This window comes from Larus michahellis, chromosome 6, assembly GCF_964199755.1.
Source record: "Larus michahellis chromosome 6, bLarMic1.1, whole genome shotgun sequence".
Classification (NCBI taxonomy): Eukaryota; Metazoa; Chordata; class Aves; order Charadriiformes; family Laridae; genus Larus; species Larus michahellis.
The window spans coordinates 65,732,718-65,752,327 of record NC_133901.1 but is presented as its reverse complement, the minus strand read 5'-3'; the positions used below and the strand labels follow the sequence as shown (position 1 = coordinate 65,752,327).

General features: G+C 43.0%; 1 protein-coding gene across 2 annotated transcripts in view; it reads left to right on the top strand.

Annotated features, from left to right (window-relative positions):
* Positions 1-18,703, top strand: part of SHTN1 (shootin 1) — a 67,249-nt gene extending 48,546 nt beyond the window's left edge. The window contains exons 12-17 of one of the 2 annotated variants that reach the window (XM_074591339.1): positions 249-331; positions 3,538-3,647; positions 4,301-4,354; positions 7,248-7,368; positions 8,263-8,446; positions 17,134-18,703. In XM_074591339.1, the coding sequence (XP_074447440.1) occupies positions 249-331; positions 3,538-3,647; positions 4,301-4,354; positions 7,248-7,368; positions 8,263-8,446; positions 17,134-17,344 (763 nt within the window). In that variant the 3' untranslated portion in view covers positions 17,345-18,703. The remainder of the gene's footprint in view (positions 1-248; positions 332-3,537; positions 3,648-4,300; positions 4,355-7,247; positions 7,369-8,262; positions 8,447-17,133) is intronic. The other variant, XM_074591340.1, reaches the window with a different exon arrangement.
* The last annotated feature ends 907 nt before the right edge of the window (positions 18,704-19,610 follow it).

Genomic DNA, 19,610 nt, shown 5'->3' with positions numbered 1-19,610 from the left:
TTGGAGTGTTTTGATTTGTGCCTAATGTCTGTTAAAAAGAAATAAATTTCTGTGGTGCATTTTGATGGGAGGCATTAGTGGGGGGTAATTCAGTACACACATCTGCATTCAGGAACTGTTAAATGAATCTTTTGTAAGTAGCTGTATAATCAGGTATAAGCAAGCTGTTTGTGTGTCGTGTTCAAGTTCATTCTAACGGTGTGTAATACAGGACAGAATGACAACCTGCAGTTTCATTTTCCCCAAAGGTCTCTCATGTCTATGATTCGCAAGAGATCTCACGCCAACACCAACGTGAGCAAGAAGGAGAAACCCCCTCAGCAGGAGTCAGGTATGGCTCATCCTTTCTCAAGTCATGCGGATTATTCACTAGGTACTGCAGATGAAGCTAGTGAAAATGAACTGTGTGTACAGATAATGATGTAAATGCTTATAATAGTCAACATTAACAACTGCTCTTCATGTCCCAGCACATTCACCTACCTTGCAGTCCAGAAAAGCGATTGCAGCTCAGTCGTGCTCTGAGATAGGACGTGGCATCTTTGGGATTTTAGCTTCGGTGCTGCAATCTTCCTCGAGATCCCAAGCAAATTTGCGTAGCCCTTGTAGCCATCTATGCCCTCACATCTGAGCTGGTGATCAGCATCCAATTTATTTTTTTCCAAATGGATTTTAGTATGAACAACTTTTGAGGCTGCAGATCAAAACCCTTAAGGGAAGACCAAGCACTTGCTGTAACTGGAAAAAAGTTTTTATCTTCCTACTTCTGGCTCTCATGCTCATCAGATGTGTCACTGAGCTGATTTCATTCACTGATGTGGCAGAGAAATTTATCTTTCTTTTTTCTTCCCTTGGGGAGAGGGTGGTCATGTATCTTACAGGCTCACAGAAGGACGTGACAGTATATGGCAGTGTAGAGAGGCCCAACCTGTGCCTCTACACTGGAGACACTGCAGCATGTACCTGCGGCTAGGCCATGTCCAGGGCTTTGCTCTTCCACGGGTTATCTGGAAGAGGCAGAAGCAGAAACCCAGCGATCATTAAGCGGAGAGTAGGTTATATACAGGATAATACAGGGAAGTTTCCACTTTCCGAATGGCTTCTTGTTTGTGATTTCTTGTGTCTAGAGCCTCTCCACAGAGCTGGTTTGTTAAATGCTTCAGTTTTCATCCCCCAATTCATATCTTATGAAATTACCACTCAGAGTTGACTGTAATGCTAATCCTTTAATAATACCGAAAACCTAAAACAAAACAGAATCTTGCACTAAGGTGGCTCTGCATGCAAAGTAGCAGCTGAAATTGCATTTTATTGTCGCTAATGGAAGCTGGAAACTTAGTAGGTTGAGAACAGGAGTTAAGTACAGATTTACAAATGATCATGAGTGCCTGAAGAGTCAGGGCGAGTTAGACAAGCATTGCCAGTTAAATAACCAAGGTTTTTCTCGCTGTTTCTCTCTTCTTTCTGAAACAGCAGGAGTTTGTTTGTAATGAATTGCTTAACTCATTTGCTGCCACTTAAACAAAGGAGGAGGCTGCAGAAGGGAACCTGGCTGAAATTATAGGTGTTAGGGTATAACTATTAAAGAAAAAATGGCTGTTAGCAGACTGTAATGGTATGTAAGCGTGACTGGATTGATGGGTGGGACCAACAGGCAGAAAGTGGGGGAAAGGAAGTATTACCTCTCCCATTTTTCAGGTGAGGAACTGAGGAAAGGGGTGACTTGGGCAGTTACCTGGGGGAATCTTTGTGAACTGGTTACCAGTCTCAGAGAAATAAGGTTGTTGGTTGGGGGAAAATAATTAGAGAAGTCACCTTGTACCGAGATCTCTGATGAAGAGTCAATCTTATCTTTCAGTAAAAGGTCAATTATGTTGCCTTCATTTATCAAGTTTCCTTACCTTGAAGCATCCTAGATGTTTTGATTACACCTCTTTGTTGGACTGCTATAAACAGTGATTGCAGGAAATACTGTGAAATTCACTGTAAGTTTTCTACACCCCATTCTTTCATTATTTATTAGCGAACTTTAACCGTTCTGACCTTTCTTCAATCACATATAAACTGTTTCTTCTCTTAATAGTTGAGCTGTTCTTAAAAATAAAAAAGGGGAAAGTTCTTTCTTGATCAAGTTGTTATATCCAAGTTGAGGCTTGTTTTGACCCTTGCTAAGGACTTAGAAAGAGTGGTTTCTATCCCATACCACCAATTAAGCTTTTATATTTGAAACAGCCTGTTTGTGAAATTAAAGCCTGACATTAAATCAGCTTACAATACAGAAACTGCATTTCTATGAATCATCAATAGTACCCTGACAAGTGAGAGAGCGAAAGTCTATTTAAAATTCCTGTTATATAAGGTACAACGTTGCAGCTTTGAATAGCATCGACCTTATTTCTCCATCTATTTGCTTTAAGTACTCTTTTTTTCCCCCTTTTTGGTATGGCATGTTAAGTGTCTTTTGTTCCATTATCCAGAACACTGATAAGTTAACAGGTATTGTTTAGGTTCATCACACAGCTTCCCGTTTCATCTGAATACTTTGCAGTCCTGATATTGAATCTCTTGAAAAAGCCACCGTTGCCTTTCATGGGATTGAAGTTTTGCCCTTTAACTTGATGCAGTTTTCTTTAAATGTGTGGTTTTAGTTTGGTCTGAGATGTTGGTATGTCGTTACAGCAAGGTTCTTAAACCCATGTGAAATCAGAGACATGTTTAGTCCTGTAACGGGCTTCATATAGGCCGCGCCATGGGGCATTATCAACTGGTCCTGTGTTGATGAAGCTGTGGAAATTTCTGCTGAGACACAGTGAAGAGAGAGAGTGGAAGCAGGGTCATATCCTTGGTGCTTCAGCCTGTAGCACTCAGGAATTGCAATTCCTAAACAGTTATAGGAGCTTCAGGTTTTTCAGGATCTGGGCCCTGCTTCTGTCCAAACTTCTGCAGGCTCTGCAGTTTGGCATTTGCAAAGTCCGGGGCTGGATCCTCAGTGTGTGTAGATTGGCATTTTATCCTTGAAGAGCTTGTGACAGTTTAGCTGATAGCAAAGATCACTAATAGTGCTGTATCCAGAAACTAGAATTCCTGATAACTGGAGATGAGGTCGTTGGTTTCTGCTATCATGTAGATGTATGCAATTTATGGTCAAGTGCCTCTTTGCGGTGGGGAAAATTAAGGGTAAGATAGTGGTCCTGTAAGAAGATCCTGTGAACAGACCACTTATGGGGAGAACAATAGCCTATATATTCATGCTTATCATTTACATTTTTAATAAAACTGAGAAGAAGCGTGGGTTTGGATAGTACGTGAGCAATATGCATCACAGATACAGGCAGGAAGACCTACTGCAGGGAGTATAACTAAATACATTGTATATGTAAATGCTGTTTCATCATTAAAACTAATTTGTGATTGTGGTAACTGGCTATATATTGCGAACAAGCTGTTTAGGGGGCTGTTCAACGTATTTTTTTTCTTTGTACTATTTCTTTGTAGTTCATATTTGGAATGTGATATGCTCTTTGATTTTTGGAACAGGTGAAGAAGTTACGGATCTGAAGAGACAAGCTGTTGAGGAAATGATGGACAGAATTAAAAAGGGAGTTCATCTGAGACCAGTCAACCAGTCAAGCAGACCTAAAACAAAGGTTTGGAGTGAATAACAGAGCAATAATATTAGCTAAGTACGGTAATTTACACTGAAAATAGATCAGGCTTTCTGTAAAACAGTTAAAAGAATACATTTGCCTCACCTCATTTGCTTTGCTTGATTCTGAATAAAATTAATTAGAGCAGCATCTATCTGAAGCACAGAAAAAGAAGAGAAGCCAACGGTAAGGAAATAGAAGCCCAGTTTCTCTGACACAGGAGCTGAAAGCAAACATCTTGTAAACAAACAGCTTCTGAGAAACTAAAAGCACAGAGGGAATTAACTGACTTGGGTAAAGGGAGCAATCAAGAAATAGACTGTGTTTAGCAGCACTTCTTCCTTTTAATGCAACACGTAGCACTAATATATGAATGTGGCTACTATAAAATATTGCTTACCATCTTCACAAAAGCGTAATCTTTATGTATAGGCTGTGATTCACAGTGTTACGAGCTAAGACTCTTCCCTTCATCTAGATAAGAAAACAGATTGAATGTTAGCCGTGTGCCCATGAGAGGAGAGAGAAGAGGAACAGAACACAACTGCACGCTTCTGCAGCAGACCCTTGTGCGACGTCTGTCTTGGAGTACAAAGTCTGGCATGGTCCATTTCACGGTGTTTTTAACATGCATGTGTTGTGTTCGTTTACAGCCAGAAACACCAAAGCCCTCTGAAAGTGCAATGAAAGAACTGAAAGGGATTCTGGTAAGAAAACTTGTAGTTTATATTTCATTTTTTTCTCCTCATTGAGCTGACAGGGCCTTCTGTGCAAAATAGCCAAGTATCTGAAAGTTCTGCTTTAGGGTTTTGGTTTGAAGCTGTAGAGGAGTTTTGGAGTGAATCCCCCAAATCCACTTTTGACTTTGGTCTGACTGAAAGATGGGTTTTGGTTTTCCTAAGAGAATTTCTTTAGGAGAAAAGTAGCCTGTTAACTCTGCTCCGGATTTGTGTGCTCCTGCCACTAGAGGGGATGTTGTGGTTTGCACCTGCCCTAGATCCTTTGGAAACTTTCCAAGAACTCGCAGTGGGGATGCTTAGGGAGGGAGAGGCAGACGAATAAACCTAGTCCGAAGCAAAGCCCCTGAAGTGCACATATAGTAGATGTAGGGTGCTCCTCGTCAGCTGCTCTGAACTCCTGCTCTCTCCCGAGGCACCAAATTTCGTGTTAGCATGGACGTAGCCTAAATAGAAGAAGAGCTCTCTAGTCTGTCTGCATTTATAGGTAGAAAAAATTGATTCTGAATAGCTGTCCGTCTACCCATTTATCACTAAATAAAAACATCAGGCGTGTATTTGGTCCTGCTCAGAGCAATGTGCTACGTTTGCGCCTGTTCTGTCCTTCACGCATACATTGCGTTGCTTATTTAACCGGCTCCTTCTTTTGCGCGAGCGCTGAAATTGTATCAAACAGTCAGAAGGAGCTGTAGTTCTCGCTCCCTGACTTCTGTGACCCTGAAGCTTTTAAAGCTGAAGCGCAACTTTGGCGCATCAGGTGAAATTTTGCCTTTGTAAGGTGAAATACAGTGAAATTCTGCCCATATTGAAGCAAAATGCTACACATCTGCTCCACAGCAGGTGAGGCTGTTTTTCTAATCACCCATGGTAGCACCTAAACAACCCTTATAAAAATAACTTTAGTATTGTCTTGGGCGATGCAAGGCAGTACAGCAAAGAGTGTAGCCACTGCGATGGTAATAGACTGTGCTGTGATTTAAAATCACGAGTGTGGCACCAATGGCATATTAAACTTACTGTTCTCCAGTCGTATGAAAGCAAGGAAAGAAATGATCTAGCGAGCCACCAGGCCTTAATGCTGAGCTCTAATTAGACACATAATTAAATGTGGAGGTAAATAGAAAAGGAATAAAGTGCAGCACATGGATTATGTTTTAAATGGAACTCTGTAAGTACAGGAATAGTTTGATACGGTGTGCTGCTTGGACCAGCGAGGGCTGGACTCAACGATCCTGCCGAAGGTCCTTTCCTTTCGCTTTCTAATAGCTGTTTTATTTCTTTGACACTGTGTCGCTGCCACCAGGGGAGGCTTGATTATGTACTTCAGAGGGAGCAGAAAGAAACCTGCAGTCGCTGTACTTCTGCATCTAGCTTGTTGCTTTCGAGCCCTTCAGGATATTTGCGATATAAGACAAACCATATAAAATCCAATTCCAGCCTATTCTTGAGACCAGTCATTATGCACAGTCAGACAACAAACACGAGGGTGGGATGTGATGGAGTAAACATTTGTTGTTACTATGCTAATTATGCATTTCATGTAGCCCTCCGTATAATTGTTACAAACAAAGCACATTTATGTTCTGTAAATTGCAGAGTTTGAGTGACTCCGTTGCGCAAGTTGCTCTCGTACGTGTGTGTTTGTACAGATGTGGAGCAGGCTACTCCTTAATAATACACCTGCTCACTTGTCTTTCAAATAGTTGCAAAGAAAATATTTTCACTTTTGAGCGGGGGTGAAGAATTAGTAGCTGAAAGTAGTACGGCTTTTGCAACTTGCGATGCCATTTCTTTTTGTCATTTGCTTCTCTCTGCTCACAAGTTGTGTGCTTGTCAACAAAAGATGTTAAGAATATGTTATTTATGCTCTGGATAGATGCTACGCGACACATTTTGGGAGGCTGAATAAATGGGATTCCTGGGGATTCCTAAAGATGGCAAGACCCAGAGGAAGAAACAGTACATGGGTCCTGAATTTTCAGTTGCATTATAAACATTTTGGGGAAGTTTTACAGTCCAGTGGGTGCTGATGCACTAAATGACTCTTGTCATTTGGGAAATGCATGGAGCATGCGCTATGTGCATGTTAAAATGTGGGCAATTTGGGGAGGTTTCAGGTTCTGATCAAAGCCTTTTTTTTTTTATTTCCTTAAGAAAAGTGCTGCTGGATTTGCAGCTTAGCTGCTACAAAATACTAACCTTGGCATGAGGCAGTGATAACATGGATTTCTATTTTGTATGTATAAAAATACATTTCAACTTGAGGTCTAATCCTGTGCCTGAGAGAAACCATGAAGTATGTGGTCGTAGACTCAGGTTTAGGCCAGATCAGCTAGACTGAAGGATATAAAAACATGCTGCAGTTGCAGTTGGTACATCCTGACTTCTGCACGTGTGTGTCTGCACCAGGATGCAGCACACTGGACCATCCTAAAATACAAAATATGCTGGAGCGGTAAAATATGGATCTTTGGCTTTTTGCTATAGGGGTTAATTATAGGCATGATAACACTCTAGCAGTTTTTTAAGATCCTTTAAATATTAAGATGGAGGATGTTGGCAGTTCCCTGCAAACATCAGAGTTTGTTCATTAGTGATCCAGAGCATCCTTCTTAAGCCTGATATCAGCTCCCTGAGGGGTGGGTAAGTATGATTAATCCCTACATGGGGAAATCCAAGCGAGGGGAGGGTGGTGAGCCGAGCCCCAGGTGCTCTCTTGTACTGAAGAGAGAGCTTCCCATGCTGGTTCTAGAACTGCAGGTGCTTTTCTGCAATTTAGAAGGTTCTCACGTTGTGCATATGGGATGTTTGGCAAGGCATAATATGTCCTCGGACAGCTTTTCATGCCTGTTTCTTGCTATAGGAAACATTGAACAAATCCACTAGTTCCCGAAGCTTAAAGTCCCTTGAAACAGACAGCGGTGAAACAGAGCTGGAACGAGTTCTGCGACGCCGGAAAGTCACCACTGACCAGGACAGTGGCAGTAAGTGGCCGGACTCCTTCATAGTCCTCTTCCTCTCCCTGCATTAAGTAACTCTTGAAGCTTTACTTTCTCTTCCAGACCATTGCCATTTCAGCCATTACGGAGAACTCTGCTTACTTCTGCAGTGACTCACTTCCCCGTCGCGCCTGTCGCTTTTCATCCCCATTTTCTCCAAGAGATGCCTCTGTCGGGATTTTCTGCGCACACAGCCGTACATACACAGGTTCCTCTGTCCTGCCTGGAGCTCAGACATTATTATTGGAGTTAATAGTCTGAGCCTACTGGGAAAATACTCTTGAAATGAACAGTAACCAGAGAAATGAGGGTTTAGGACTAATGTTTTGAATTAATCTCTTCTGCGGAGCAAGTTTTTAAATTATGCTTTACTGTCATCATCTGTAAGAAACTGTTGATGTTCTGCCTCGTTAGAAACACAGTCTGCTCAAGTGTAAGTCCATGCCGGAGTCGATGCAGACATGGCTGGTTTTAATGTCACTGTATGGTTTTAGCTTGGACTTTGTAGGCAGACAGCTCACTGACTACTCATTAGTATGAGAACAGGCATTGTTGTCATTGGGCCGGCTCTTGCCCAGCTGCGCTTTGGGCTGGGAGAGCACTGGCAAGGTGTGACTTACCATCCCAGAAGGCCAGGGGGTTCCGAGCACAACTGTGTCCATAGGGCAAGCCCTGCTTGCAGTGCAAGAAAGGGTTAAATCTTGGCAGGGGGAGCAGAAGCTGCAAATACAGTATTTTGATACTCTCAATGCGCTGGACGCTGTTAGTTAAAATTCCATTTTGATTTCTGCAGTTAGCTTGAATTCTGCTGTGCTTACGTGTCATTTCTAGACCAGTCAATCCGGATAACAGAAGCATTAAACTTTCTTTGGGTTTTAGGTCCCACTGGAACCTTGGCCACATCAGAATCAAAATCTCTGCCTGTGCTAGGTTCGGGAGCCAGTGCCGCACAAACAGCGCTGAACAAGAAAGACCTGGAGGCAGAATTCATTTCCAAAGTACCCGACTCAGATCCTGTCTGTGACCAGCTTAAGGGTGTCACGGGCTCCAAGCCTACGTTACAGTAAGTAGAACAGGGATTTCTAGATATATTTTAGTGCCAGATCTGTTCAGCTGGTGCATTTTGAAAGTGATTTAATATCAATTTTTGTTAAGAGGATAAATGTACAGTCTGCAGCCGTTTACCACTGACTCCTCAACTAATTTGCAATCTCACATGGAGGTAGAAGTGAAATTGAATTCTCTGTAATAAAGTTCTTTTCTTGTAAAATCTGAGAACAGTCTTTGGAAAACATTCATCTTCTCTGTAAAAAAAAAAAAAAAAAAACAACAAAAAAACCAAAACAAAACTCGAGAATTTTCAAGGAATAGCAAGGTTGAGGTTTTTTCCCATATCCCGAAGAGAAGAGGGATGATAGTTACAGAGTTAACTCTTGATTGTTCTAGCACAATATTTTAAGAAATTGAATTGTGTAAGCCATATTGGTCTGTGTGCAGGGCAGTTTCTGTTGGACCAAAACAGGTCCTGACTTGTTACTCTTAAGTGTTTCTTGGTAACGTCCTGGTTTGAGGTAAACAGAACCATCTTTCTGTTCAGTAATTTTACTTCTTAGCTGGGCCTCTTCTAACTCTCTGAAATTAACAGTGTATTGTGCAGAAAACTGTTGGTTCTCGGAGCGGTAAGACCAATGTTCACAGTTAGTGCCAGGGAACGGTACACAGAGAGAGGCTCTTGCTTACACTTACTGCGATAACAACCCAAGGTCAGCTAATTTCGTTATTTGCCCCGTTGGAGGGTCGGAAAGGGAAAAGCATAGAGGGGTCCCTCTATTGTATCTATTTCATTATTTCCTTTTAATTTTATTATTAATATTTCATTAAAGTAGTTTAGTTCCTTCTAAACTCATAAATCTCTTTATCTCTCCTCCTCCTCTCCGTGTGCGGGAGGTGAGGGGAGAGCATCTGTCACCCGCCATTGGCCAATTTGGCCAAAACCATGACAGTTAAAAATTCAGAATTCCCTTGAAATCTCAAGATTAAGATTATTCTTCTTAAAAAAAAAAAAATACAGTTAGTGCTGCATTTGCACAGAAGGGCAGAAGAATCTTTTGTCACAATAGATTGAAGAGCCAAGGTGCCTATTAAGCATCGAAGAGTTAAACCTGCTTCAGAAATACTTATTTCATCAGATCCTGTGGAGGATTGGTTTGTTTTACAACAAAAGCAAGCTCCTTTTGAAATGAGTCTGTGCACTTGCTTCAGTTCCCTCACCAGGTTGTTTGTCTGTTTGTCACTTCAAGAAAAGGAGATAGATGAGATGTATCAGATTGGCAGAATACTGTAATCATGGCTAATTAAACCTCTGATTTCCTGCTCTAGCAGTTAGAAAATACCACCAGTGCCAATTCTAGGAAGTCTCCATTGCTTGGTTCAAAAGAGTAAGTCATGACAAATGAGCTGGAAATTCAGTTTGCATCTATTTTTCTGAGCTGATGTTTACTTCACTCTCCCGCAGGTATTTTTATCGTTCATTTTTGAAGGGATAAAGAGCCCAATTTCCTTTTGTGCCCTACAGTTTTATTTAATTCACACCAAGTTTTAAGAGCAGAATGCCTTTTCCAATCGTATGATTTTCCCCTTTTATTTCATGTAAGTATCCTTAGAAGAAAGGTGATCTTCATTTTAATTTAATGAGAAAGATGAAGATTTGTTCAACAGTTAATTTGACATGAATGATGCCATTGCATTTTCTTGAGCTGCTACCCTGACAGAAAGGTGAGGTTGTTCCTGAAAAATACTGTGTTTGTAGTTTGTGGATTTCTATAATTTTGAACAGATAACCTTAATCAGAAAATACAGCAACTCCTGCCACCTTTTGTCTACCTTTATTCCACCAAACTAAGTGGAAATTGCATTTACAAGAAAGGAAATGAAATAATTGCAGGCCCCAAGGTCTCGCAGAATGCGTGGTGAATTGACAGAGAAAAGGATCTTGTGTTGACAGTCACAGTTGTTATGTGTTATAAAAGCGTATGTGAAGCTCAATTTATTTCTCAGCTTGCCTATTCAGTGACATCCTAAAAGACACATTTCACTTTAATTTATCTGTTTAAAGCATTAAAACAAATGTGGTGGGCCAGATCCCTTAGCGCTGCAGGGCTTCTTTGCAGCCAGTCACTGGTGTAAACGGGCTTTGTTGGAAAGGCTCGTCGTCGAGGATGGTTCTCCAGCGAGAGAGAAGGTGCTGGCGCTCTCATGCTCTTCTGCGGCGGGCTGGCAGGGAGGAGGAGGAGTAACCTCCGTGCTTCGTACCATCTTGAAGTGCAATTACTTCTCTGTTTTCTCCTGGGTGCCGTTTGCAGCAAAGGTTAGTAGAAGCGGCCTCCAGACTCCAGGGTGTGTAAGGGCTGGCTTGAAACGGGGCTCGTTTGAAGCAGACAAGAGAAGGAAGTTCATTTGTCTAACACATCTCGCAGCTTGGCTCTGTAATTAGGCATTTTTCTGGGCTTCCCTGGGTACATCTGTACCAGCGGTTCAGTTTGGATCAGCAGAGCGCTTCTGAAGCAAATCTCCCGATTGTCCCTATTTGCTCTGCTTCGATTTGTATCCTGGAGTGGTCTTCGTGCATAAACTGGATCCCTGGATTCATGGAGTGGGTGAAACTAACCCAGAAGACGCGATTCAGCCTTTGATGGCTGGCCAGGGGGCCACAGGAGAGCTACTTCAGTGAATAACCCCCCTGAAACACGCGTTCAAAGGACGTGGGTCTGAAGCACGGGCAGTTGCCCTCTGCACATCTGCTCCTGTTGCACCGCACTGTTTCCGAAAGCCGAGCGCATTAACTACACAAACGGCGTGCTGCTTTGCCAGGTACTCTAAATGACAAAGGCGTACAAAAGATTGACTGGGGCTCCTCTTCTCCTTATTCATACCTGAGGCAAAAGGATGCAGCTGTCTCATCAGCATTTGCAATTCCTTGCAATCTGACAAAGGTGTGACCTGCCTCAGCTGTTTGCAGCAGCCAAGCAAGGCTTTTATAGCACAGTAGAGGATTGCCCGTCTCGTAATTACCAGGTGTCTCTTGCAGTGCGGTGTTTATTCTTTTTTTTTTTTTCTTTACCTGGATTTTAAAGTACAGCTTCCTATTGAAAGCCTTAGGAATCGTGATGCGTGAGATGCTTCTCTTCGCTGCACCGTCCATTTGCTAAGGCTTGTAACCTGAAGGAGGGGGTAATACTTACAGACGTTTAAATGGGAACAGCCCTGTGCCATTCATCATTCTTTATTCAGGTAGAGGAACAGCTGAGCACACCCCTCCTCGTGGAGAAGGAAGGTCAGGCCTTTGAAAAAGACCCAGTCTTGAAAGTGTGTCTGTGACCAATACGTTGACAGAAGTCAGCTCATTGAGGAAAACCCTGGATCCTCCCCGCCTCCAAGTCTCTGACAAGCTAACCTAAATATTAACGGGGTAAGGAATTTCAGTCTTTGGTTGAAGTAGGACCCATAATACAGTTGCTCCTGTGGTTACGTGTTACCAAAGCACTGGCCTCCAGCAGCATCGGTGAGATGCCACAGGAGGGATTGTGGAAAAGGGCTGTAACAGCAGCAGATACAGGGCGATTCTGAAATTTCCCCATCATCAAACTAAGGGACGGTAGCTCAGGGAAATGAATTCAGGAGAAAAATGTGGGTTTCGAACCACTAGGTGAGGTGTTACTTCAGTGCAGGAGAAGAGGAAGGGCCTGAAGCCACGGAGCAGATGATTTGGAATGTGTGGGGTTTGGCTGAGGTGGTGCTGAGGGGGAAGACATGGATAATGTGTGTCCTATAGCGAAATTGAGGCCTTACCTCAGTATTCAGGTAACTTCCTCTGCAAATCTCTTCCCAAACGGTTAGCCCAGCGTGAGTGTAATTCTGTGACAATTGCTTAGGAGAGAATAGGTGACAATTGAGTTCCCTGGGGAGCAAAGAGGGTTCCCGTGGCTCCCTGCCGTGTAACGACACAGAAGGGAAAGGTGTGTCTGGCTCTGCCCCTGGCTTTGGGGGGATTTGTGGGTTTTTTTCCAGCACTTCATAAACATTTTGTTTCTGGGCAGCAGAGTTCTCTGCTAACAGAGTGAACCGCAGAGAGGGTTAGTCTTAATCTGATGATTTTATACAATTAAAGGATTTATCCTCCTTCCCCTGGCTGTAATCTTAGTACCCCTGAATCAGCCACCGGCCCCGCGGGAAGCAGCTCAGCCCCAGCTAGACACAACGGCAAAGGTTTTCCTGTGCAGCTCCAACGAGGGCGACTTAGTTGGGACAATGAATGAAGAAAACAATGGGATGTTCTGGAAGCTTGAGGTCCTCAATTTTAACTGTTTTAAAAGCTACTGTTACACATTTTTCTTAGACTGTACTCTCTATGCGCTCTCTCAGCGCAGGTAGAAGCTCTCCGAGATTCCACATTCAAATGGATTTGCCAATCTTTTTGAGCATTTTCACAGAAGCACCTAAAAACGACAACAATTTCCATACTAAGGATAGTCCGCAGTTCCGTTCTGCTCGCTGCCGTGTTGACCACCTTTCTACTCAGCTAGATTTAGCGGAGGCATTCCTGATATGGAGCAGGTTTCTTGCGCTTTCTTCACAGATGTCTGCTGTTAAGGATAGTGCTGGTCCTGTCAGAGGAGGGAACCAAGAGGCTAATTCACTAGTTTGTATTCCCTGTAATTTCCTTTCGACAAATGCTATAGTGCGATGGAATTTTTTGTTCATTGAAGGCTTTCAAAACTTGGAAGTTTTTACTATTGTTCAGTACTAGCCTTTGGTCCTGTGTGTTATATTCCCCCGCCTTGTTGAAGATTCTGAAGTAATTAATAATCACATCTCTGGCTTTTATTCTCAGTAGAAGTTTTTGACCGAGGTTAAAGCTGATGTTCTTTGGCAAACCCTCCTAGCACGGCAGCTGGGAGAGGATGCAGTGATTGGAGTACGAGCTCTGTTGTAGGAGTGAGGTTTGTCCTCAGTTATTTGTAGGAAACAGGGAATGCTGGGGTCCGGGTGGGCGGTAGTTAGGCAAATAGCAAGCGAGAAGTGGCGTGCAGGCATGGGTTTTAAGCGTTATAAAGAAGCAACTGGTGGTGAGCAACTGTCAAATTAATTTAATGCTTCAAGTCTCATCTTTTGGGGAGTGAGGAATAGCACCGGTTGAGTCTTATTTTGGTTTTGAGAGCAATTTTGCTTTGAAGAGAGATGACAGCTATTTCGGCATCCTAGATTAGGGAGCTCGCTGAAAGACAAAGGATACTGATTTGATGCCATGTTAGTGTCGGATCTTGTAGCAGAAATTATTCCATTCATACCAGTTCAGATTCCAGGCAGAGTACCCACATGGAGTCCCCCATGCTTATACCGTGTTCTTCCAAAATCAGTCTCTGTTGGGATAGATTTTTGCCACCATTTTCTAAATATGCTGTAAAAAACATGGATTTTCCTACTGTGTTTTCCTTGAATGGTTTCTTTTCATCTCTGCTTTATACATATTGTTAGGAAATTGGATGGGAATTCATCCAGTAAAATTTTCCATGATATTTCCGTAAAGTCCTGGTTTCTAATGGGAACATATTACAATATGAGCACTGAGCAAGGTTAAATAATACCAAGGTTATAATATTAACCGGAGGAAACAAAGAAAATCCAAGTCTGAGTTGACGATCTGATCCTTAGTTTGTCCTTTTGTACTCTTACTGTAAATTATTTACAACAGGCACGGCAGTACGAGTTCACAGACGGCCCATCAGCCATAGTGCTTTATTTTTACACCTTCGGTAGCTTCTGTAACTATATAAATGGAATATATTGCTTTTGAGACTCTTCTATCACAAGCAGCGCTCAGTACTGCATGGGACTTTGCACAGCCTGTACTATTAATCTAACATGCATTTATCATCTGAATCGGGATTTCACAGGACAGATTTTATGTGTTTAGCCATAAAAATACATGCAGACTTGCAGACAGTTATGTATGAACGAGCACAATAGAACTAGGTTCTCAGTTTCTGGCTGAAATATATAGTTGGACAAATAACAAGAATACTGATAACGACATTAACAATCTTAATGAAGGAAGAGCTTTGCGTAGAGCTAAATGCAAATACCTTGGCTGGACAAATTTGTAATTGTTCAAAACTGTGGCAAACTATATCTCTACTAATTGCTTTTCCCAGCTTTATTTGTAGCAGCAAAACCTGTTTTTTTGAGAGGGAGCACCAAAATTCTGTTCATTCTTGCACTGCAACTTTTTGACGCCTGCATTCTGCTCTTGACAGACTATTGAAAATGAGCTCTGAATACCTGATCAATAGGGTTAATAATTCCGTACAATACCTCAGCTGTAACAGCAGCACTGTCAGGCTGCTGCCGCAGCAGCGTAAAGGATTTGAAGAAGGGAACGCTAGTACCACCTAGTCTGAATAGTAATTCTTATTTTTATGCTTGAAACGCTGATTTAATCACTGGTTTTCTCCATTAAACTACTTTATATCGACATCTTTCATTTTTCTGTCCTTTGAAGGTGGTAAATATGATTGCCGTTTTATCCATTTTTGTTATAAATGAAACAGACTTCAGAGCGTTTGGCTGTGCATCAGTTGTTGGAATGCTGCCATACACTAATGCAGACTCCCCGCTGTGAGCCCAGTGAAGAATTATACTTTGATTCACCAGATTGTATTAAATAGTCCAGCTGTTGGGATTTGAAAGATAGTTACCTCCAAAGTGAAATAAAAATGAACTTGGCATTTATGGCTTTGACCATTTTCATAGTGTTGGGCAATCAGCTTTTCAGAGGTAGCACTTCTTAAAATAACCGTCTTCTGGTTACGCTGCTTTAAAAAGTTTAATTTGCTGTAACGTTCAAAATACCCCCACCTTGTATTTTCTGGAACGATTGGCAACTTTTGCATAAAATAAGCATTGTTTTCTGTATGAAATCACTAGCTTCTGATGATAATCAAATGAGTCTGAAACTGTATCTATTAGTGCCAATTTCTGCATTAATTAACTTATACCGAAGTTCTAACGTTAGAGACAATTCACGTAATTAAAGCTTGAACATGGAATTTCATTCGCTATATCCAGTGCTTCCGAAGCAAGCTGAGTAAATTCTTTCTGAGATGGAAAGCGTGGCGACTGTTGTTTCTGTGATGAGTTATTTGTTTTTAACCTGGCCATTTTACTCCCTCCCGGTCAGGTGGGAGCCAGTCCATTCTCCGCCCCGTGCTCTAATTGGTGAGTGGGGTGACCTCTTTTTTTCTTTGTCATTTTCTCTAGGACAAAGACTGTCACAATAAAGGGCAGTTCATAGCAGATGGATCCAGTAGCTGAATTTCTTTCTCTGGCCTCCAGTTGATTCTACTTTTTCCCTTTCAAGGGTGTTACCTTAGGAGTATGGAAGGCCGTTCCTTATGAGTAAGCATGAAAAATTTAAATTAAAAAAAGAAAAAAAGAACGAATAAAAAGGCTCTGGAGTAGCAAATGCAGTTGCGTTCGGCAGCTCTACAGTTGGGCTTGCCGGGAGAGCGCGGCCACACACCCGCTGGTGCACGTGGGACCTTCCTGCCCGGTTTGGTGGTTGTAGCTGTGTGGGGTGCACATCTGTACGGTGTTCATGGCGCTGCCTAAGGCCCTGCCTGAAGGTGGGCCGAGCGCCAGCACGCCTCTGCCACTGCCCTCCTCTTCACGCGCCCTCCGGCGCAGGGGCCAGCGCGCTGGAGGAGATCGAAGTCCGTGCGTGGGAGCCGCCTGTCTGCCCGTACAGCAGCGCTGAGGCAGCGCGGGAGGTACCCCCATCTGCGACTGAGTCGGGTCCTGCGTTCCCAGTGTTTGCCTCGTTGGCTGCTGGTGCATTATGGCTAAGCTAAGGATTTGCCTGCACGTTTTCAACACTAGTACAAAGCTTTTGAATATAGACAAGTGCTTTTAGTGTTTATAGCGTGATGCCAGCCTCGAGAAATAACCCTGGTGTCTCCGACGTTGCTTTCCTCCCTCCCGGCTCAGAGGGCGTTTTGTCTGCAAGAGTCCCTGCGCCGCAAGCGATCGAGACGTAACCCCGTTTCCGCAGTGCAGAACGTGGGTCTAACGCCCTCTCTATTCCAGCAAATGCCGTAGGGCAATTTTCAGAAACGGTTTGCACTTGCGTCCGGTGAGACGCGGAGCAGCCTGTTGGTGCCGAGCCACGGTGGCAAATCCGGTTGCGGTGCCCGTAGCTCCCCGTGACGGGGCAGAGCGCAGCACGGGGAAGGCCCTGCGCTGGGCTGGAGGTGAGGAGAAGCCGCCACGTTCTGCTTGCAGGCTGCAGGGCGCTCAGCGTGCAGCCGACAGGAACTGGTGGCGTGTTTTCTGGGTGCCACTTCTCTGTTGGACGTGGAGGAACCTAAATCCAGCTCCGAGATGAGCTGAGAGAAAATAAATTCTTAAGACTTTAAATTGATTCTTTCATAGTCTAAGGATTTTTTTCAGTGCTTCGTGAATTCAGCTTTCCTGTTCAATATCTGCCATGGTTCAGGAGGGGTCGTGTGACTGTTGCACTTTGTGCACCGCTGTCGGTATATAACAGCTGGTAAATCTATAAATCCGTTTAGTAATTTACTGGACCTGTCCTGGTCAGACGTGCTACTAATAATAGAAATGCTTTTCTTTACATTTATATTCTCCTAAATACGTGAACTGTTATCTGTATTCATATATTTATTCTTTTTCCTTCAGATCAACTAGTCATACAGAATTTACAAGAAAAGCTTCTAGCAGTGAAAAAGAGACAGAATCCGTCGTAGTTTTAGATCCCGTTTCCGCCGGCGGGGATCAGGCATCCGAAACCACGCTGAATCAGAACACACTGAAAGAAGGAAAAAGCAAGCCGCTGCATAAAGAAACTAACGCCGAGAAAATAAAAGAAACAGACAGTTCTAACTGTTAATTGTTATTCTGAAAGGCTGTAACTTTTGGGAATCATTATCTGGCCATGTAAATTGCTTAGGTGTGTTACTAGGGGCTATGGTCTGTACCCCAAACCGTTTTCAATAATACAGATTGAAATGGTCTTTTGTATGCGGTTTTGTTACATGCATTAAAGTGTTAAATAACTACGTATCACTCCAAAGCCCCTTCCCATTTTAATTTCACAAGTATGGTTAATATTTTCTTAGATCTCGCCTGTTACCTTTTCTTTAAAACTGTATTTGAAAAGGCTTTCTTAATTATTCTTTTTTGAGAAGACGCCTCAGGAAGGGTCATTCTGAAGCTCGCCAGGAGCCCCTCGCGTCCCTCTTGACCTGGACGGGTTTGGGTTGGACCCTATGAAGGCGATAACACACACATCGGCTTTAGTATGGAGGGGGTATTACTAATAATTAAAAATTCAGGTTTTAGACACATTGCTTTAAAACTGTTTTGATATCTCCTTAAACCAAGATCTTGTAGGTTTCCTTACTGCTGTCTCCGCACACGCTCTTTTGAGGAAATTAAAAGCACAAACGTTAGCAGTTTTGTCCGGGGTTCCGCAGTGGGGAGCCAGCCCAGCGGGCGGGAAGCCGAGGCAGTGCAGCCCCTCGCTGTGTACCGGGGCCTGTGGTAAGGGCAGCCAAAGGCAGAAGTCTGTGCGTTGAGATGGGTGCTCCCGTCTGGATGAAAAGCTTTCCAGAGGAGGACTCATCTCCTGGTTTTTGTTTCAGTGTTACGTAGCAAAGTTTGGAACTGCTGCACCTGGAGCCTGCACACACTGCTGCAAAAAAATAACTTGTCCTGAGCTCCCAGAGTATGGACTACATTTGGGATTCGCTCATTCAAGGATGGCAGGTTATTTGGAAGCAGCGTTTTGAGAACTCCCAGCTGAAAGCTCCCAGCGCTGACAAATAAGCCTTTGCTTTGAACCTGGCACGCGCTGGTGGCATTAATTTCTTTATTAGGTAAGACTTTAGGTGTCTGTATTTGATAACACAAATCCCAGTTTCCCTCGGCCCTTATTTGCTGTGAGGACGGTGCGATGGGTACGTAATTGATGTGCTCCACTGCCAATTCACATTCCATTGAAGGTTCCTTTTAAATTCCACGCAGTATCTCACTCTTTTATACTGAACGAACAAATGTCATCAGGGATTTACCTAAAGATCGCTGTAGCTGAAATTGGCTGGTCAAGTACTTGAATGCACTTGGATTATTTTTTATTTAATGATTTGAAACAGTGCTAGTATTGAAGGATGAATGTTCTGAGTTTGTTGGTTTGGCTCTGCATGCAACTGTCTGGTGCTCTTCCTGAAAATAAAATGATAGCAATGAGTGTGGTAGTTTCACATCTTTTTTGGCGTTTTCTGCATGTTTGCTAAGAAAATCTTGGACTTGATTTAGTTACTGAACGACAGGTAATTCCTAAACCTGGGGAAATTTGTCTCTCATTGATATCTTCATCTCTGGGGGCGGTTAGTTCTGGTGGTTAATTTTTCACAGAAGTATCTGTTACGCTGAATTTAAAACTCAACATTTTATGTATGTATTTTTCCTCAAATTACCGCTGCTGCATTATACGTTCAAATTCTCAACTGAGACAAAACACCCCAGTTTTTTTGTTTTTAAGAAGTATTTCTGTTACTTAAAACTGTTTGTTACCTAGGACGTAAATTATTTCTTTATCTCTTCATTGGTGCTTATTAAAGAGACTCCTGAGCGGTTTCCCAGCCCTTGGGAAAGCTGACGTGTTATTCCCTGCCGCCGACTGAAGCAAGCTGCCCTGTGATGCCCGCTGCAGCCTCGTGCCCTACATTTGGGGTTTGCGCGGGTGCGCTCGCATTGAGAGCTAGAACTGGAGCAAAACCGCCCTCGTCGGCCGGATCTAAGAGCAGCATTGAAGGGGTGGGGGGGGATGGAGCGGCGTAACAGTCAAGGCCTTTGTTTTTTGTAAAATGGGTTGTTTTTTTTTTACTGTTTGTCAATAGCTTGCTCTTTGTATGGAGAGAGACTTCCACTTTCCCCAAACAAACATTTAGCTTTGGACTTAACACAGAGGTATTTGTTTTGTCAGTTTGTAAACACAGCACAGAATTTTGCGGTATTTTCAGACTCTCGCCACTGCTCAGTTAACTTGGTTTCAGCCGAAAGCAATGGTCTCCTGGGACAAGAGAAGCTAGGATCTGAGTGCTTTTAAAAATGTTTAGCTAAAGGGCTTGAAAATAAATGGATTAAGGGATAGT